This window comes from Furipterus horrens, unplaced genomic scaffold (genome assembly GCF_987537825.1).
Source record: "Furipterus horrens unplaced genomic scaffold, mFurHor1.1.pri manual_scaffold_1, whole genome shotgun sequence".
NCBI classification, from domain to species: domain Eukaryota; kingdom Metazoa; phylum Chordata; class Mammalia; order Chiroptera; family Furipteridae; genus Furipterus; species Furipterus horrens.
The window spans coordinates 163422078-163444124 of NW_028327171.1; the positions used below are offsets into that span (position 1 = coordinate 163422078).

The following is a 22047-nucleotide window of genomic DNA, read 5'->3' on the forward strand; positions in this document are numbered from 1 at the left end:
ACGTAAGTGCAACTTGCTATTTTACTGATACATTAACAAGTCGGTTCAACAAGATTTTAAATCTTGTGAAACTGAAAGAACCCTCCAGAGGATTTTGCTTTGTGAAACTCAGCTCCTTCTCCAGAACTTTTTCAGTTGAGTTTTGCTTTTCAGTGGACCTTTGGCTTTTAGTTTTCCAGAAGGAAAATAGAATTCTCTCGCAGGAAAATCTATACAGTGTAATCACTCGTCGTCGTCGGCAGTCGTCCGTCTCGAGAGACGATGGTGTAGCTTCTTAAGAGTCTATCTGCACCGCCAAGAATGGCTGTGCAGTCCAACTTGGGAGTGACACGGTATCTGTCTCCTCCCGTGTTGAATCGACATCTTGTGATGACGCTGGAGTGTCCTCTCCAGTGAAGCTGAAGCTACAGAGCCTGGGCAGGGTGATATGGAGGGTCTGCTGTTGCCCATGCAGCAGACCCCCCCCTCTCTTCGCAGCTGAAGGGCCCAAGGGAAAGACGGAGTCAATACAGCTTGGCTTCAGGTGCGCCGCAGGAGTTGCCGGTGTTGACTACAACGTCAAACCGCCGTAGGGACTCCGGCTCCGGATTTTCTGTCGGGGTTTACTCCCTTAGCCTTTCCCCTGAAGAGGTATGCCGCAAGGCAGCGGAGGTTTTTTGGGGTCAGAGTTTTCCTTCTCTGAGTGTAATCACTAACCTTAGGCAAACAAACAAACAAACAAAAAAAACTGATTCCAACCCTATGTGTTTAGATGAATCGATTGATATATGTGCTCTGGATCCCAAATCAGGACCTGACGAGCTGATCTAATCCCTTTATCCCCGTTAGATCCTGCTCTTTGTATCATAATTGCATCTACCTATACAGCAGCCTGCCCCCAGAAACTCAAACCATTGGCAACAGTCATAAATACCTGTAATGTATTTGGAGATAAAGCAGGTGTCGTTTTCGCCCTTATTTTATTCTTAAGGCTACCGAGGCACAGAAAGCCACGTAGCAAGTTAGGATTACTCAAAAAGTAAAACTTGGACATACCAACAACTTCATCCAGCACATAGAAAATTGCTCTTTAGAGTTAAATGCACCATGCTACTTAGTACTCTCTTATCTCTTTACTTATGTTCCTAGTTCTGGTCAAGAGGCTGATATCTGTACTTGTTTGGTCACCTGAAAACTCTGCTTTGTTGTAAGCAAAAGGGACATTTTAGCACCCTTTTATCAGTATCATTGACTGCTCTTCAACTTCTAGGCTGGTTCCTCTTCCCATTTCATATCCTCTGTTTGTATAGGTGATAGCTTGCACTGACAAGTGACAAGATATGACACTGTGCCTACTTTTGTTTTCATGTTTGAAAAAAATTGTCAGTGGAAAGAGACATTCTTTCAATGTGTGTGTGTGTGTGCATGCATGTGCGTGTGTGTTTCGGGAGCTCAGAGACAGGGGACTGCAGAGTATTTCTGAACTTCTTCTACAGTTGCAGCTCTCTCTCCACCCCCAGCATCTTTAAGCTTTAATGTGTTCTTTGTCAGTCATTGTTTTTTCATGATTAAGAATCCCCACAGAATAGCAAAGCAAAATGAACTAGAAAAAATCCAAGCAGTGAACACACATCTAAGAAAATGAAAATATGGATCCCTGGAAGCCTGGCAGCCTGAGATGCTCCCTGCCACCATGGGCTTTCCCACCCAAGGTTTTGCCTATTGACCTAACAGGCCTTGGGAAGCTTGAAATGACCACTCACCACTCACTCACAGATTGTGTGCTCTTAAGCAAGCTACTTCATATTTCTGAGTTTCAAGTCTGTCATCTGTAAAATGGAGAAAATACCTCTCATAACACTGTACGGAATGAAGCTCTATAAAATAGATGGCATAGAATACAGCACAGTGCCTGGCGTACATCCACATTTTAAAATGAGGCCTATAATAACAATGGTATAAAGCATCACGTTTGTTAGCTGTCTAGGGGAAAATGCTTATTCTTCAATAAAAAGTCTTTATAAGTACATAAACTTGTTCATGACCTCACCTATTTCTCTTCTATTTCTCCTTCCTTCAGCTCTTTCTAACTCTCCTGGTACCTGTGTTTATGGAGTCCTGTCCCCCAGAAAACCACACAGTCAGGTACGGGCTAAAACAAATGCTCACTGCCCTTCTGAGACATGGAACTATGGGAGGAAGAAATCTTTAATATAGAAGAATAAATTGCTATTGAAATCAGTGTATAGCGCTTGGGGAAGGTAACACCTTCCCTTAAACCCTTTAGATTGCAAAGATGGATAACCAGCTACTCAGCTCAGGACAGTTTCTGAGCGCCACCCACCACCTGAGCCCAGCTTACCTCGGCAGCCCCAAACCTCACCACTTCCACCCTCCTCCACATCACCTGTTCTCTTCCTTCTCTCCACTGTTGGCAGTCCGGGCACAGACCTGTTCCCTCATTTTTGCCTTTGAATATTCTGCTCCCTTTACCTAGAACTCCCAGCTCTTATCCAGATAATCCGTAGTGGTCCGTGAAGATTCAGCTCAGATAACTTTTCTGAAGGTTCCATGGCACCCCCGCCCCCCACAGGGCTAACTCATGCCTTCACTCCAGGACAGGATGGAGGAGTGGGGTTCCACTGCAGTCTATGAGAACGGTGCCCTCTGGAGCTGCACTGTGCTCGGCCTGCAGGCCTGTGCCTGGTTCGCTCACACCCTGCCCACCAGCCCACCTCACCTGTGCAGTCTCGTTGCTTTGTGATGGAAATCTATATCCTACTGTTTTAACCATTTATTTTAATCCTTTCCTCAAAACTATGAATTCCTTGGTGAGGAGTATGGGTTCTATTTCTGTTTTTCCAATACTTCTCACACACCAATAATTCTCCATTAATAGCCTGGTTGGTTAGTGGTTCCAGTAGCAAACTCGACAAGGCCTCTTCCACATGAGACTCTTTGGGCCCCTTAAGAGCTTAGTAATAGGTGGCTTCCAATTTAGTAGGAAAGTATGAAAGGCAACAGGGCTATCTGATGATAAAGATAGGCCAATAGGAATCAGCTAAATAGGGCAGAATAATAGCGGAGAAAGTTTGGTTTCTAGTATCCTCACACCCCTTTGGAATTCAAATGGAAGTGATGTCTGTAGATCCCAAGGTGAGAAGCCCTGCCTATGCCCAGAGTCCTGCTGCTTGAAGCCATTCTAATATTCATTTAGTTAGAACTGTAACCACACTGAGTTATTGCTGGCCTCACATGGATCATATATTCAGTCAGATCTTGACTTAGGCAAGAGGATGAGGATGTGTATTCTCTCTCCTGATGCCCATCATGTCTTTTCATTTCATAATGGCCATTGTGCTTGGAAGCATGATTTTCAGTCTGTAATCCCAGTTAAATTTTTTCAACACAGTCTGTACATTTAAGTGCACGGTTTTCTTTGAAGCAGACTTTGTTGAAATCGATGTTCATTACCTGCTACCTCTGTCTTCCAGGACTACCCATTTTGCTCTACCTAGAAAGGAAGAGACTTTTTTTTTTTTTTTTTTTTTACATGAATGGACTTTGTAACTTGGCACATATTTTTAACTGGCATGAGAGCAGCTATAATTCTAGAAATAATTTGAGTTCCAAAGGACAACTTTTTTATTTGAATATCAATTAAAGTGCTGTGTCACAACTTCATTGAATTTGTGGCCGGCCCCCAGACTCAATTGTCTCTCTTGCCTATTCCTGATGTGTTTACAGGAAGTGTAACTAAGTAAAAAGAATTAAAAGGGACCATATAATTTCATCAAGGGAACATAAGGGTGAATTGTTGAACACCACAAAAAGTGATACAATTTACACCAACTCCCAAATGAAAGCTCCCAGCTGTCTGAAAAGACACTTTTGTGATGGTCTTCATGCATGAGAAGCAAAGATATTCTCTCTATGATGCCTCAGAGAAAACTGAGAAGTAGGAACTAACATTTGTGAGAGACAAAGTAAAGAAAAAGGGAGGGAAAGTTGGGAATTTCTTCTAAGTTTAAACCAAAGAAAACAATTTTAGCAGAGATTTTCCAATGGTGAGCGACACATTTTCAAATATGAGGCTAAAGAAAGCAAAGAGATGTTGAAAACTGATTACTTCATCGGAATCAAGCAAAAAAAAAAAAAACTCAGAGGTGGAAAAATGAAAAAGAGATATGAGGCCATGTGCGAGAATTCCCTGCTTGAAAGAAGACGATAGTGTCAGAAAGTGTTTAACCACAAAGGCCTTCTGTGAAGAGCGGGCAACTAGTTTGTTACTCATGTTCAGCTGACATCATAGTCATCTAGAGCTTATGATCTATGTACTTGTTATTGGGTGTGATTATCCATAAACTTGTTCTGTCAAGGGAAGAAGAGAGAGGACAGTTGTGTCAGAGAGTTTTTGGTACTGATAGAAATGAATGATTATGTTCATTTTTGTCATCATGGACAATTCTTATACCTTTATTATGTTTATTTGAGAATACGAATGACTGCATGAATCTGAACAACTTTACTTTATTGATTTTGCAGAGTTCAGAGGAAGACCTATGAAGCATGGGACCTTCCTTCAGGTTTGGAAAAAAGTAGAATGGATGCAGCGATACCAGACTGCCACTAAGGCCCATGGACAATCCTACACTCACATGTCTCTGTCGAACTTTAAGATTAATTAGTAATATGCTACCTTTGCAAGATGAAAAGAAACTAATGCCAAGAAGACATATTCTTCAGTGTTTGGAATAGACGTGTTCTCAAGACCATGGCTTCAAAGGTCTCCTGTTTGTATGTTTTGACAGTTGTGTGCTGGGCCAGTGCTCTCTGGTACTTGAGCGTAACTCGTCCTACTTCTTCCTACACTGGCTCCAAGCCATTCAGCCACCTGACAGTTGCCAGGAAAAACTTCACATTTGGCAACATAAGAACTCGACCTATAAACCCACATTCTTTTGAATTTCTTATAAACGAGCCCAACAAATGTGAGAAAAACATTCCCTTCCTTGTTATCCTCATCAGCACCACCCACAAAGAATTCGATGCCCGCCAGGCAATCCGAGAGACGTGGGGGGATGAGAACAACTTCAAAGGGATCAAGATAGCCACCCTGTTCCTCCTGGGCAAGAACACTGACCCCGTTCTGAATCAGATGGTGGAGCAAGAGAGCCAAATCTTCCATGACATTATCGTGGAGGACTTTATTGACTCCTACCACAACCTTACCCTCAAAACATTAATGGGCATGAGATGGGTGGCTACTTTTTGTTCAAAAGCCAAGTATGTCATGAAAACAGACAGTGACATTTTTGTAAACATGGACAACCTTATTTATAAACTACTAAAACCTTCCACCAAGCCAAGAAGAAGGTATTTTACTGGTTATGTCATCAATGGAGGGCCAATCCGGGACGTCCGCAGTAAGTGGTATATGCCCAGGGATTTGTACCCTGACAGTAACTACCCACCATTCTGTTCGGGAACCGGCTATATCTTCTCAGCTGATGTAGCAGAACTCATTTACAAGACCTCGCTCCACACAAGGCTGCTTCACCTTGAAGATGTATATGTAGGACTGTGTCTCCGAAAACTGGGCATACATCCTTTTCAGAACAGTGGCTTCAATCACTGGAAAATGGCCTATAGTTTGTGTAGGTACCGCCGAGTTATCACTGTGCACCAGATCTCTCCCGAAGAAATGCACAGAATCTGGAATGACATGTCGAGCAAGAAACATCTCAGATGTTAGGATTTTTACCAATGTAAATACATTTTTTCTCTTTTTTAAGAAATGGGGCTTAAGGTGTCGGTATTTTACAAGTGTTACCAGAAGTGAACTGGTAAAGGGGTTTTGTAAAAAGCTTTTTCTTCCTGCTCCTAGTTCCTTTCTTGGATTACCAATTTACAAATGTCAGGCTCTGATCATAGAAACAATGCATAAGTTAGAAGGGCCAGATTTTACTCTCAGGTCCTAAGGCCTTGCATTTATCTCAAAAAGAAACTTCCTAACAACTGCTAGGACTTACATACTGTGCATCTGAGATAAAAATTTGGTTCTGGGAAACGAAACTCACAGTAATGTCTTCATAGCATCTCTGCGGAAGTAAATAAAATAATTCTTTTTCAAAAATAGTTCTTTCTCAAAAACAATTCAGAAATAATGCACAGTCAGGAAGACACACTGGGTGTGACTATTAATATTGGTGTGCTATTGTGTTGAATTTTTACATATATTGCCACATAACGTGTACAGTACTTGTGGTTCCAACAAGAAGTGAACTTAATATTGGTAGGGAGGCTGCAGTTAAATAAATGGAAATTTAAACTTGAGAATCAAATACTCTGTATATTTGGAAGATGATTCTGCTTGCTCATTCAACACACATTACCTGGTGCCTCTGAGTAGATTTTGCCAAATGTAATCTTTTCTGCTACCCTCTATACCGTGTGGCTAAGTGCATCTTAAAGTTGCTGTCTCAGGCAGGCACATATGTAGAAATAAGTTGGTGGGAGGCCAGAAGAACAATAAATCACATAGAGAAAATACAAATTTATATATACATTGTAATTAACAAGCTTAGCAATAGTATAATACGCCCCCCCCCCCATTTGCAAAAGTACATAAGAAAATCTTTTAACAGATACCAATGTTACGGAAGGATTTACCCCTACAGTTGACAGATGTCATATTCTCTAATATTCAACACATCCAAGTACCTCTAACAGCCATGCCGGTAGGGGGTATTCTGAGGCTCCAGAATTGAAGGTCATGGGAAAGAAGATGGGGGAAGCTTCACTGCAGGTTCTACTGATGCCGTCCTACTTGTTGGGTCATGGGAGCAGGCATCTTTACCTTCCTGTGCTTCAGATATGCTGATTTCTAAAATGGCTGGAAAAAAACACCTACCTCACAGGTGCTGTGAGAGCAAATCCCATTTGCTTAGTATTTTGAGATCCTTGGTTTAAAAGGTGCTATGTAATGCAATGTACCATGCATTGTGCTAAATGCTAAGATACTTACATAATCGCAATGATGGTCATAAGTAGTAGTGACATTGTTTAGTATAAAATCTGCCAAAATAAAGATCAGATATGAACCATTAGTGAACCTGATTCTTCTAAGACTTTTCCTTAGAAATGTTAGGGGTTTGGGAAAGCTTCAATTTCTCTGTCATTTCTTCTGGTTTCAATAAATAAGTTATCATTTCAGTGCATTGCCTTGATATCCCAGGGCTCTGAAAGTGAAGGCAGCTGGCTTTCTGGCCAGGGGTATATTAGAGCAATGGAAGCACCTGCTTTGCAAAATGTATCACATCAACTTGGATCTTAGGAAACACTTGATCTGAATCCTCAGTAAACTTTGAGGATGGGTAGAGCTCGTCCATTTCTATCAGAAAAACAGGCTCTCAGCAAACCCACACATTCCACATCTTCTACCATTCAATAGAAAACTTTTTCATTTTTTAAAAAAAGGCCCACAACTGAAAATATATACCTTTTTTTTTTAATCTAACCTTTGAAAGCCGCCCTAGACATTGATAGCAAACGGGTAGAGAGAAAAAAAAATGAATAAATGGAAGTCACGGCTTACTTTCTGAAAACACTGGATCTCTCATTGTCAGCGCAAAGGAGCCCAGTATCAGTCAGACCTCTTGAGTCCTTCAGCACAGCTCCATTTTACAGTCAGCAGTCCTGCTGAGTTTGATTAGAAGACAGCACTGGGCAGCCTGGGGAGAGACGGGTTAGCACAGGTGAGCCACACTCAGCCCCAGCCTTTAACTGCGGGGAGTTCCGGTCACTGCAGAAGTCTCATGACTTTGTACTGGGTTCGCCTCTCAGTCACATGCCTGAGTCAAGCCTCTGCCCCATAGTACCGTCTTGCATTTACCTTATGCTCAGTCAGATCACCTTTGGTGTCAAGGAATTACGTATTATAAACATCATACATGTACATCTATGAATTGGGGTGTGTGTGTGTATGTGTGTACATTATGAATAGAGAGCCCTAATCTTTAAAAGGAGCAAAAATCAGAGAATCATGTCTTAAAGAATTATTTCCTAACTCTTTTATGCTAGGTCGTGCCCATGTGACAAACATGTAAATATTCATCCAAGACCATATGTATATATTTTAAAGGCATCTTTTTCTTCTCCCCAACTTCACATATAGCTAGGATGTGCTTGCTGGGTATATTTTCTTCTGCATGGAGCTTGGTGAAGCAAGGCCATTTGTCCAGTTTCAATAGCCTAAAGCATGTCTGCCCTTTGTTTTCTGAATGTTCAAAAAAATGTGTAAGTCCAGTGATCAGAAAAAGCTCTAATTTTCTACTGTTAATTTTATGAAACTGGCCCAATTATGGTTTTATTTGTGATGCCATTTTTGAAAATTTTAATATTGTTTCTCTGGTATAAAATAATATTTCAGACACTATTGTACTAGGAATCATTCAGACAGTTTTTACAAAACCTTCTGACTTTTCCCCTGCTACATGTTTTGTTCATTTTGCATTGGATAACAAAAAGTATCAATAATTAGTGTCTGTACATTTTCTTTCTTAAATTTATTTTGGGAAAAATATGTTTTATCTTTGGTGGCTAGTTTCTGTGGTTTTGTGTCTTTTTATATTGGCTCAAATGCCAGTTTCAATATGTAATTTGTATTTTTAAATAACTAGAATAAAAAAAATGAAGATCATTTTTGATTTGGACTAAACTCAAGAACAAAACCCCTTTGTGTGATATGATATGGGGAAAATATACTCTTTACAGAGAAGCTAAGAAAGGAGTTTTTCAATCAAATCTCTTCTAGCAAAAGACAATGAAATATTTACATAAAGCACCTGGGATTCATTTTCTACCTTTCCTAATGTGTGGGGTTAGTGGGGGAATTGATTATGTCATTTCTTCTGTAAAGGTGAAGATAGTTTTTATAAGTAACAAAAGTAACTTGTGAGTGAAGGAAGTAATTTACTAGAAACCCTTGTTGATGATAATTGACATTTAGGTATATCGTTATATATGAATGATTGTATTTATGTATTTATTTGTCAAAATTGTACATACTGTTTCGCCAAATGTAATTGTCTGTAAAAGTGCACTCTCCAGGTTTGTAGTACTGTTTAGGGTTACATGGGTTGCCAATCAAGCTGCTAATCAGAATACTATTTTTTGTATCAATGTTATAAAACTGAAAATGACAAATAGATGCTAAAGATGTCTTTACATTCGGTTTCTTCACCTCCCTCTTGAAATGTAAATTGTTGATTGAAAGCACGATGCTAATGTATAAGCCCATCTCTCATGAGGAAGATTATGGGTCCATAAAGCTGATTTTTTAAACCATTGGGACAAATAAACAGAAGGGGAACGTATTTTCCACTTTGCTTCTTTCCTGAAAGAATTTTTCTTTCTTTCTTTCTTTTTTTTTTTTTTTTTGTGTGTGTGTGTGTGTGTGTGAGATGTGATCATTACAATTAGCCAATGCCTTGGCATCATTAAGCTTCTCCACAACCTCAATATAGGTAATAGTTCAAACCTTTTGGAGCTCATCATGAGAGCCCAGTGCAACTTGACAGTCAACTTAGAGGTGATTTGATCTTAGTAGGCCATGGGCAACTCTGGATTTAGGAAACTAGTATTTCCCTTTCCCCTTGGTACTCTCAAGAAAGTCTTTGTGTTAAATTCTGTGGACTGTACATACCAACAAATTCTATCCAGAGAGCATTATGTTGTTAATGTGGTTGGTGAGTTAGTACATGTATCTAGGGCAAAACTGTCATTCTTATGTTTCACCCACATACATCCTTTAGAATATTGCATACTATTTTAAAAGTTTGATCTGACTGGAAAAATTCAGTTCAGGCATTCTTTATAGCAGACAAGTAGATGCTGATTGCTGATGCCTGACAGTGCAAGCAAGAGACTGCTAGCTATTTAAGAGACAAAGTTCCTGATCTAGCTAAATAGTTCATTATATTTTTTAAAGGAAATTTAAGTTTGAATTTACTATCCCTGTGCCTCAGAGTTCAAAACAATAAATGAACACATAAAATAGATTTGTATTCAATGTGACTTTGTGAAGTATATATTATTGATTATGCTGTTACAGTTGTCCCAATTTTTCCCTTTGCTCCCCTCCACCCAGTACCCCCCTTTCCTCCAGTAATACCCACTCCCTTTAGTTCATGTCCATGGGTCATGCATGTAAGTTCTTTGGCTTCACCCTTTCCTATACTATTCTTAACATTGCCCTGTCTATTTTGTTCCTACCAATTATGCTTCTTGATCTCTGCGCCATTTCCCCATTCTCCCTGTCTCCACTCCCAGCTGAGAACTCTCCAAATGATCCCCATATCTATGATTCTGTTCTTATTCTGGTTGTTTGCTTAGTTTATTTTTGTTTTTGTTTTAATTTTTTAGATTCAGTTGTTGATAGTTGTGAGTTTGTTGTCATTTTAATATTCATAGTTTGAACTCTTTCTTAAATAAGTCCCTTTAACATTGCATATCATAAGGGATTGGTGATGATGAACTCCTTTAGCTTTACCTTGTCTGGGAAGCACTTTATCTGCCCTTCCATTCTAAATGATAGCTTTGCTGGATAAAGTAATCTAGGTTGTAGGCCTTTGTTATTCATCACTTTGAATACTTCTTGCCAGTCCATTCTAGCCTGCAAAATTTCTATTCAGAAATCCTTTGATATTCTTATGGGAACTCCTTTGTAGGTAAATCTCTGCTTTTCTCTTGCTTCTTTTAAGATTCTCTCTTTATCTTTAGCCTTTGACATTTTAATTATTATGTGTTTTGGTGTGGTCCTCTCTGGGTCCAACTTGTTTGGGACTCTCTGTGCTTCCTGGACTTATATGACTATTTCCTTTGCTTCCTCTTCTCCTTCTGGCACCCCTATGATCCGGATGTTGTTAGATTTAAAGTTTTCCAGAGTTTCTAATCTGTTCCTCATTTTTTTCAATTCTTGTTTCTTCTTTCTGTTCTGGGTGAATGTTTATTTCTTCCTTATGTTTCAAATTGTTGATTTGAATCCCAGCTTCCTTCCCATCACTGTTGGTTCCCTGTATGTTTTTCTTTATTTCACTAAAGGACGGACATCAAGAGCAGTGTTCTACAAGTATCGTCTGAGACTAGAAGCATCAGCATCAGGTGGGAACTGGTTATAAAGGCTCCACCAGAAACGTGGGGGTGGGGCTCAGCAGTTTGTTTTAACAAGCCCTGTTGGTGGTTTTGATGCACAATAAAGTTGGGAATACTGATGAAGAACAGGGATTAACAAACTACACTTTGAACCACATCTAGCCTGCTGCCCAGGAGCTAAGAATGGTTTTATGATGAATATTTGCAATGACTTGATGAAAGGGGACACTAACATTGAACCCCAACTAAGCAAAATATTATCCCAGGATTAAAAAGTTTGCCCTTCTCATTAGTAGATGTGTATTGCAAAAAAAAAAAAAAAAATTACTTAATTATAATTTTATTATATGTTTAATTCCACCAATGAAGAAATTGTGGAAATTTGTTGTATAAGTACTTTCATATATCTTCATCTTAGACTCTTGAAGCTTAAAATACTGATTATCTGGTCCTTTACAGGAAAAATTTGCCAACCTCTTACTTGGAAGAACAGGGAAACATCTGAAAAGGTGCTACATACAAAATTCCTCCAATTGTATATGAGGAGTCATATCAATAAGGCATACTGGAATTGTCTCCATGCGTCCAGGGAAATGTCAATGTAGTCGTGATACTGAATTGCAGTAAAAAGCAACAGCTGCATGTATTTTATAAAAATTCCCTTTTTCTCTCGGAGTAATTTTTAAAAATTATAAAAGCTTGATTCTAATTGTAACAATTACCTGAAGTTTAATTAATATATTGCTTAAAGATGTATGGGTATCAGACCTAAGAGGGCAGGGGGTTTCATATAGCTTGATTATCATAATTACAAGCATTCTATTTTCTCATTTATTTAATTGATTGTCATAGCTTTCCAGATGAATTCACACTGCTGGAAAAAAATTGAATACATTTCTGAGAAGGGAAAAAAAAGCAAAAAACAAATGGGGCTATTTAGAAGAACAATGTCCCAGAATATAATCCATGTGAGAATGAAAAATTGTCCTTGATAATATCTCCTTACCTCTTTGCTGGTTAAAACAGGCATTTTTGTGAAATGAAAAATAAATGAATGAAAAAGTATTATTGATTCAACTACATCTATAATAGCACTGGCTCTGCTATCTTTTCAGTCAGAGGTGCCTGGTGCTTAAGAAAAATTTTCCATTTAGTTTTCCTTATAGAATCTATCAGTTGGGTACATTATGTCGACTATTTGTTATGCCTCTTGCACTGACCTCAGTCCTCACCTGGAGGGAGCATGGCATAAGAGGTAATTTATTCTCTCTCTAAGGTTTATTCCAGAGCGTTTACTCAGCAGTGGCTGCCTGACATGGCAGGCTGGGCAGAGTTGCGTGTGGGGGGTTTGTAATGAAGACTATTTTTCAGCAGAGACAAGGATGACCTCACCAAGAGTGAGGTGAGGGAAAAGAAAACGTCAGAGACTGTCTCCCATTACAAGCCTTACACTTCCAGTGCCCATGCTTCTGCTTTGTCATTGTGGTTTAATCCTAACAATAGCTCCATTAAGTAGATTCTGCGGTTAACTCAGGTTAACTCAATTAACAGACCAGGAAAGGAAGGCAACAGAGAATTCTGTAACTTAGAGGGTGAACTCAGTCCCCCTGGCTCACAAGACTATATTCTTAACCAAAATAGCACACGGCCTCTAAAAAGTAAGAACATATATCCCCAACCCCCACCGTTCCCATTCCTGTGGAACTTAGTGTAATTATTTTAATTTGTTTTCAGATTGGAACTCCCTGCCCCTCATCTGCATAATACTTTATATACTTTAAAATTCACCCTCCTGTAAGTTTTAACGAATGCATAATTTGGATAACCACCACCATAATCAAGCTATAGGACAGTTCTATCACCTCCCCCAGATTCTCTCGTGCTCCTTTGTAACCAGCGCCTGACTCTCGGCTTCTGGCATTCACTGATCTCTTTTCAAACTTCTGTTTTACATGAGATTCGTATTTTATTCAGTAGTCATCATACATAATGTTTAATGTTTAGAAAAATGCTCTTCAGATTCCCCATTATGACAACTTAGTACAAAGTAAAGGAAAAATCTGGAAAGGAAAAAAATAGAAAAAGACAAAAAATCTTAAGAAAATACTTAAACAACATAAAAGAACAAGGAAAAAATTTAGGAGTTTTACAGTAAACCACCATTGATTTGATATTATTCAAATTTAATGAATATTAATAAGAAGATACAAGTCAAAAATCTATAACCCTAACACACTGAGAGTCTAGCCCAGCTCACAAGGAACGTAACAGAGCCTCTGTCCTTCAGAGCTCACACACACATTTCTGTGGAGTAGAAAGAACAATCTATAAATTCAATTATACTTTTTTCCCTCTTGGAAGCAAAGGATCCTCTGGAGAGGCATCCATCACCCACGAGCTCATTAAAAAGGCAAGCCCTCTCTGCATCAGGGATTTGTCTCCACACCTGTCTCACACCACACTCAGAGGAGCTCTCCTGCTGTTATCTGCCAGTGCGTCCTTTCTGCTGGTTTCTTCAACCTATGCTAGTTCACATTTCCTTCAGGAGAAGATAAATTCACAGCTACAAGCTTCTCTTCAAACTTTATCGACATAAGTACCCGAGTTAACTAGGAAAGCGTGCCGTTTGTAACCATGTGCTCCTCGGTCCTACAGACAATCCAGGCAACAGACAGCACGGCTGTGGGAGCAGGAAGGACAATGTGAGGGACACATACACTCCGCAGCAATGCTTCTCAGATTGTCAAGTGCCTTGTAATTACCCAGAGATCTTGTGAAAGTGCAGCCTGGTTGTTCCGTACAATCCAAGTTCCTGATTTTCTTATAAGCTTTCAGATAATACTGATGCTGCTTATACATGGACTGCCCTTAATAGCAAGACTCTAGTATTGCAGGCTAGATTCAAGACAGAGCTACTAGCATTTGTTAAGCACCTATTATGGACCATACCAGGGGCTTTTGCATACATCACCTCTTTAAATTTTCACAGAAACTTGTTGGAAGGTATTAAAAATTAAGGTGAAATTTAAGTCTCTAGTATAGTCGTGGGGCAGAAACTCACTCTTTTTTATGTCTTGTATACAAATTTCTGTAAGACATTTTTGGAATAAGGTTAAGGTCCTAAAGGAAGTAATACCACCAAAAAACAAAAACAATGGGAAGCCCAATACTATAAGATTCTATCTTAAAACCAAGTCGGAACTCATAACTTAGGTGCAGGCCAAAGATGGCTTCGTTTTCCCACCAACCACCAAACCACCAAACTCTTACCAAGCCTAAGGGTCGGAGCACTATGCAGCGCACAGAGGAGATGCATGGATGTCCAGACTTCAAGGCTCCTGGAACTAGAGCAGGAAACAGTAGGAACAGAAGGGAACTAGCAGAGAGAGAAACACACATATATGTCATCTGTTGACAAATAGTGACCCCTCACAGGTATAACTATGTCCTAATCATGGTCATAAAATGACTGTTCAGATTAATAATCTGAACACTGGAAGAAGAAGAAAGACTAGGGTGGGAGAAAGGAAGCTTTGGGGCATGAAATCAGAAACTAGGTAAAGTTAAGTGACTTCTCCAGAGTTGGTCATTGATAACCGGAAATATAGGACTTTAACCCCAGGTTTTTGACCTGAGTCCAAATGCTTTTTTTCATTAGATCATACTGCTCTCGATTCCATTCATAATATCAGAAACAAAGTATAGGCATACATAGAATATATTACCTTTTTTTTTTTCAAATGACAACCTAATCCTAAGATTTTTATGAAAATGTAAAGAACCTAGAATGGCCAAGACCATTTTGGAAAAGAAAAGAAAGGGAAGGAAAGGGAAAAGAAAGGAAAAGAAAGGAAGGAAAGAAAAGAACCTGGATGACTTATAGTATCTAATTTTAAAACAATACAAAGTGAATCACAATAGTGTGGTTTCAGTGTAAGGATGGAAATATAGATCAATGGAATTAAATTGAGGGTTCAGAAATAAATCCTTAATATTTATGGTCCACCAATATTCAATAAAGGTGCCAAGGTAATTCAGTAGGAAATGAATAGTCATTTTAACAAATGATCTGCCACAGTTGGATATTCTTATGCAAAAATACATATATATGTACATACATACACACACACACACACATATTAGGAAGTTACCCCACACCATGTACAAAAATTAACTCAAAATGGATCATATACATAATTGTAAGAGCTAAAAGCCTGGTCTGAAAATATAGAACTAAGAATTATCAAACTGGGATGAAATTTTAATTGTGTTGATAAGATATTGTCACCAGGGAATCCAGGTGACAGTATCTGCCCCATTAATAATATCCTGGGGAAGACAAAAGCACAAGGGAGCGATAGCTAAAGAAATGAACAGCACTATAGTATGATTAACTGGGTATGGATCTCAAATCTAAATGATAAAACTCTGGTAAAACGAATCAGAGAGCCCCTTCTTCAACTGGCATTTTCCCATTTTAAGGGACAGACAATCTAATCCATATTGGCCTAAGAAAAGAGAGAATTTATTGGTTACAAATAAAAAGTGTTGCTGGTTTCAGGGATACTTTGTCCAGGAATCTTTCTATTTCATATCTTTTTTAACTTTATTTTTATTGTTGACATTATTACAGATGTTCCTCTATTTCATAGCTTAACACATCTCTGTGGCTTGGCTCCATTCTCGGACAGGCTGCCCCTGTGTGATTGAAGATGGCTGCCAGGAGTTCCAACATCACATCCTCCCATCTCCAGACTAGTGGAAAAGGATATTTTCCTAATACTCCCAGAAAAGGTCTCAAAGTTTCTGGACCCCGAAACAAGCACTGTGGCCAGGCAACACAGCACTTGCTTCGGCCTGAGCCATGTGCTCCGTGGGATGGGGACATGAATTGAGGGAACAGGGTAGCTTCCGGGAGATAAACTGGGTAACTGTTTCCAGGAGAAGAGTAAGAGAATGCTAGGAGGTAAAAACAAGAGGTCCATTACAACCTTATTCTTCTAAGCTAATAAATCTCAATTTGAAAATACAACTAGAAAATATCCATCAGATCAAGGAAAAGAGAGAGAAGACAAGAAGTAAAATGTATATTTGAAAAATCAAATATTTAGGCTCTGGCTGGGTAGCTCAGCTGGTTAGAGCATTGACCCAAAACAGCAAGATTCTGGGGTTGATCTCTGGTCAGGGCATGTACAAGAAGCAACCAATGAATGCATAACTAAGTGGAACAACAAACTGATGTGTGTGTGTGTGTGTGTGTGTGTGTGCGTGTGTGTGTGTGTGTCTCATCCCTCTCTCTAAAAAAAAAATCAAATATTTAAAAATAAGTAAGTAAATACAGGGAAAACAATGACAAAAATTTTATATAGGACATTTGTTCCCAAGCTCTGCTGCTTAACCAGACAAGGCCCCAACTACAGCAGCTGCCACAGCTCAGCGGCTATGTGGGAGAAAAAAAAGAAAGAAAGGGAGAGAGAAGCTGAGTAAGAGGGAAAGAAGTAGAAGTGACTCTTTATCCCATGCAAAATGCACCCTGGCCCTAATCCTACCTACCACGGTGCAGAGAAAGAAAGTAGCCCAGGAAGAGTCAACAACAGCAGATGGTGGCCAGCTCCTTCTGGAAGCAGCAGGCCCTGGAGTAGCCAACCAGGGCAGCTGCACCGAGAGAGGAGACAGAGCAAAGTGGCAGAGCCCCCTCTCATGAATAACCGAAAATCAGTCTTCAATATTCAAACCAGGAGAAAGGAAAAAACAAATGAACAAAGCACACCCAGTTGTGAGATAACAGAAAAGATATATATCGGTCTCTGTCCTAGTTCAAGGCACAGAACTCCTAAAACCCTTGTAATTTCTTAATTAATCTGAGCAGTAGAAGCAATTTTTGTTCTGATGAGGTGACTCTGGATGGGCTTCTGGATGGATCCTGCATGGGGGGGGTGGTCACCAGAAAGACCAAGCCGCAATTAGAAGCTTGGAATTTCCAGCTCCACCCCAACTTCTCCAGGGAGGGAAAGGGGCTGGAAATGCCTATCACAAGAGATGGCCTCCATACGAATCCGAAAATAGGAGGTTTGGAGATCTTTCAGGGGGATGAACACACCCACAGGGGAAGGGTGAGGTACCCCATCTCCATGGGGACAGAAGCTTCTGTGCCTAGAACCCTCCCAGACCTTGCCCTATGTATCTCTTCACTTAGCTGTTCATCTGTGTCCTTCATCGTGTTCTTTAACAAGCTGATAAACAAATGTAAGTGTTTTCCTGACTTCTTTGAGATGCTCTAGTAAATTAATCAAATCCAAAAAGGAAGGAGGTTATAGGAACCTCTGATTTATAGCCAAGGTGTCAGTCAGAGCACAGGTGACAAGCTGGACTTGGAATTAGCATCTGAAGTGGGAGGCCGTCTCATGGGACTGAGCCCTTACTGGTGGGATCTGATGTGATCTCCAGGTAGACAGTGCCAGAGTTGACCTGAATTGTGGGACACCCAGCTGGTGTTGGAGAACTGCTTGGGGTGAGGGGACCCACCTGAGAATCCAGATAGCAGTGATTCTGTCTGCTTTTGCGAGGGGGCCTTTCATCAGGTGAGTATTCCTCTGCCTTGGAGGAGAATATGGAGAAGGTGGAGACCAACTTTCTCCCAGATAGCTACAAATTTAGGGATAGTGTTTGTAATCTTGGATGTGAATTTGGTTCATAAAAGTATGTAAAGCAAGAAGAGGGGAGTTGAGAAAAGAGAAATGGAGACAGAGATGGGCCTACAACAGATCCTGGGGGAGCCCCAATTTTTAAGGAAAGAGTAGGCTTTCTTTTCCGTCACAGGTTTTGTTGGCTTTAGTTTGCACAGCCTTTGAAGGTTAGTAGCAGACTGGACACAGGTTTTTCTCCTTAATTTCTGATAACGAACTGCCAGAAACTCGAGCTTGCCCAGGAAGCACGCGGAGGTGTTTTGGCCAACAGGTAAATGGCCTTAAGTGTTCAAGACTGAAGACACCCATACAGCTAATGTAGAACACTTTCTAGGTTTAAGAGTAAGTGTTTTCCTTTTTGAAATCAGGTCTGACCATTACAAACCTCGTAGTAACATCAAACTTTGAGAAGGTTACCAATTAAATCCTTTCTGGAATCCTAGACACAGATTTTCCAAGTTACCAGGTATTGTGCGGTGCTATGAGAAGAGCAGCTGTAGACAGAGAGGCATCACTCTCTCTGTTGAGAAAGACATGTCTAAGGATTTATTGCTCTTCCAGAGAAGGAACCTACCAGCCACAAGGCATCTGTGCTAACTACTTTTTCTTAAGAATCAGTGTCTGATCAGGGAGAACAGATTGGAAGTGAAACTGATTGTTTTTCCACATAGATCATATTGTCTATGGGGAATCTTTTGTTTAAAATCCTGGGCAAAGTATTTTGAGGATCAGAAAGCATGGTGAAAGAAAGTTGGTGAGGAAAGCAAATAATGTCTTAAAACCCCCAAATCACTCATACTCTTTGCCAGACATTGTTATAGTGCTTTACATAACATTACCTCACTTAGTGCCCATTAAAATGCTACAAGAAAGGGCTATTATCATTCCTTTTTACAGAAAAACTAGGCGGCATGTCTTAGGTCACAAAGCTCATTAGACAGAGTTGGAGCTTCGATTAGAACCCAGGCAGTACTGGGTTCAAGGGTCAAAGTCTGAAATCATTGTGCTGACCAAGCCTGAGGCTGGCTTAGAGCCTAATATCAAACCTAATTTCAGAGAAGCTGTGGACTGAACAGACACTTGTCCACATCCAGGAGGTATCTCTGGGCTGCATGCAGAGTTGAGTACCTTGGAGCAGCTTGCCTGAGTGACAGGCTGTTGGAGAAGGAGTTTTGTGGGGTGGGGTGAGGTGCTGTGGGGTGGGGAGAGGACGGAAGACAACGATACCAGCAATAAAAGAGGACGCATTTCACACACGGTACCCAGAACTAAGACCCACGTCTTTCTTTCAAGATCTGTTTTGCCCTCACTGAGCACACTTAAAGCAAAGCAAGTGAATTCTGCCCATTGACAAGGGGCAGACTGTAATGCAAAACGACTTTAAAGACCCTCAGCCCGTAACATCTTTGAACTACATCACCGACCATGGTTGACAAGTTTATTTTCAGTTTGCGGCTCTGCTGAGCAGACATCTTAGGGAGTACAGCGGTAATTCAGGCAGCGGCGCGGCAGGTCCGCAGCCTCATCTGCTGAGCTTCCATCTGGACCGAGAGCGCGCTGTCACTGACGGTCAGGTGCAGATTTATCCAGACACATCATCCGCAATGTGGCCAGCCAGGAGAGTTTTCAAAATCATTTTCCTCACCAGTTTTGCTAAGTATACAATTCTAAGAAAGCAGATTTCTTAGCAAAGACGTTTTCCCCCCTGAAGAAAAAACTTTAAACAGAGCAAAGAAAGCCAGGCTGTAGGTCCTTGCTTGAATCCCAACTCTGTCACTGGCTAATTGGCAACCTTGAGCAAGTTACATATACCCTCTGCACTTGCCTTTCTTATTTGTAACATGGGAGAAGACTTCATTTATAAGAGGGGGCTGTGAGGGAAGTTAAGAGATAATAGCCATTATCTCCTTATGCTACATAAAAACAAAATATTTTTTTGGTTAACTATTACGTATATAACACTTAGCTAAGCAATGGCACATAATAAGTGATTAATAAATAGATGTTGAGTAAATGAAAGTGTGAATGACAATACCATTGAAATTGACATTTAGGGACATATCAAACGAATTTTGTAAATATTTCTCCCAAAGGAGCAGGGGGAACTAAGCTTTCCCTCTCCGCCCCCGCTGCTTTAATTTAAGGTGATTATTTCCCATGACTATTTACATGTCTGTTGTCCTCGGAATTTCTTCAAAACCTTTCTTTGGTTTAGGTTTTTTGTTTCCTGTATCCTGTGTTTGGCTTCATTGGTTTATCCCCTTGTTTTGTAATAAATCATTTTCACTGAGCTGCCTAAAAATTGAAGCTTTATTTGTTTTAGTATATCCATGTCAAACATGTATTTATTCTAGCCTGAACTGATAATTAATTAGATCAACATAAAATTTTAGGCTGAATTTTTTACCTTAGAATTTTAAAGGCAATTCTCCAGTGTTTTCTATAATCTGGTATTGCTTATTAAAGAAAATCTGGAAAGTATGGGTATCTGAAAGAAGATTAGAAGTGCCGGAATCATACCACCCAGACACAACCCTGTTAACATTGTGATGTATGTACACCTTTGAACTTTCCAGGACACACACACACAAACACACAGTCGTACTGTACCTACAGTTTCACATCATGACTTTATTATAATTTTATATCATGCTATCCTCATATCACATATAACTAATCTCCTTTTCTAAAAAATATTATTTTATTTATTCTTAGAAGGGAAGGGAGGGAGAAAGAGATGGAAGAGAAACATCAATGTGTGAGAGAAGCATTGATCAGTTGCCTCTCACACGTACCCTGAACAGGGACCAGGTCCGCAACCCAGGCATGCACTCTGACCAGGAATTTAACTGGCAAGCCTTCACTGTGTGTGATGACAACCAACCAAGCCACACCAGTCAGGGCATGTATAACTAATCTCCTTTTAAGGCCTCTTTCAACTCTGAGGATCAATGATTCTATGACTTAAGGACAGATTGTGACATAATGGATGTTTTCAGTAAAAGTAGCAGACAGTTTAGGAGTTGGTTTCATCGATACTAGCATGAATAGAACTGTGTCAAAGGAAGATAAGGTCAACTACCTGCCAAGTACTTTTCATTTAGGGACACAGAGGTTCTTGGCGAGTATAAGGGAATCAAAGACATGTTACAGATGATGCTCAATAAATCATCTGAGTACAACTTACAGTGAGGAAGAGCATGTTAGGATGGAGAAAAGGGCAGAGCAGGGCCTCCTGGAAAGAACATCGTGTGCAGCCTTAAGGATAAAAGGGGCTACATATAAGCAAAATGTTCAGAAAACGTCTAATATGAAAGGACAGATTTCTTTCCAGTGAGTCAGAATAGCAGGAAGCAGTAGGCAATTTTTCCACAGTTCAAGAGAGCTGCATTAGATCATGTTTGTCAGGATCAGCACTGGGCAGTCCCTGCAGGTCAAGGTCTGCCCGGCAGGTGCCACCGGTCTCCAGGTGGAAGGCGAGGGAGCCATCAGTTTCTGATGTTTGGTGCTGCTAGAGCTAGCCATGCTGTAGGGTGCAAAATCCCAGTGAAGAGAAATGGTGCCATGGGTTTGAAACAGGCAGGGAACTCTGTCATAGGAAACAGAAGAAAACGTTAGAAAGCATTTACTTTGTGCCTTCCTGTGTTTCTATAAGTCAAGGGATGAAAGAGAAAATAAGCTCAAAGAATTATTTGAGATAATGGATTTTTATAAAGGTCAAATTAAAAATAATAGTAATACACAGGGGCACCAGGAGAACAATAGTACATTAAAATCTACATTAAAAGTAGTAAAGAGCCGAGATGATATTAGGAAAATGGGGATTAATGATTTGAAAGACAGAATGTGAGGGGGAAATAACGTAAGGAAGTCTATGGACAAGAAATACTATATGCTGAGAGACCAGAAGCAATGTATGGAGGGCAATGCTCCTAAAGAACAGCCAGGAAGACAATGAAGCCAAGCGTGGTAGCAGAGGCCCTCTGTGGTTAAGAATGAGCCCTGGTTGGCATGATTCGGTTGGTTGGAGGTTCAATTCCCAGTCAGGGCATTGATCCCTGATCCAGCCAGGTGGGAGAGACAACCAGTTGTGTCTGTCTGTCTCTCTCTCTCTCATCAATAAACATATTTTAAAGATTAAAAAATAAAAGAGCTTGGGCCCCAAGTCAACAGTCTGGATGCAAAACCATTTAGCTTGGAAAAATGAATCATCTTTTTACAGCTTTGG

The 22047-nt window shown here is 40.1% G+C and overlaps 1 protein-coding gene and 1 long non-coding RNA gene across 2 annotated transcripts in view; both read left to right on the plus strand.

Annotated features, from left to right (window-relative positions):
• Positions 1–2118, plus strand: part of LOC150022167 (uncharacterized) — a 108390-nt gene extending 106272 nt beyond the window's left edge. The window contains exon 3 of the long non-coding RNA XR_016509210.1: positions 2060–2118. This is a non-coding gene — a long non-coding RNA (uncharacterized LOC150022167). The remainder of the gene's footprint in view (positions 1–2059) is intronic.
• A 2409-nt stretch (positions 2119–4527) lies between these two features.
• Positions 4528–6577, plus strand: B3GALT1 (beta-1,3-galactosyltransferase 1). Its single transcript, XM_090267803.1, has one exon. It carries the CDS (start codon positions 4754–4756, stop codon positions 5732–5734), a length of 981 nt encoding a protein of 326 aa, XP_090123929.1. The 5' UTR covers positions 4528–4753; the 3' UTR covers positions 5735–6577.
• The last annotated feature ends 15470 nt before the right edge of the window (positions 6578–22047 follow it).

What these genes read in the sequence shown, in the direction of transcription:
- B3GALT1 (XM_090267803.1), top strand. Translation starts at nt 4,754, where the DNA reads ATGGCTTCAAAGGTCTCCTGTTTGTATGTTTTGACAGTTGTGTGCTGG.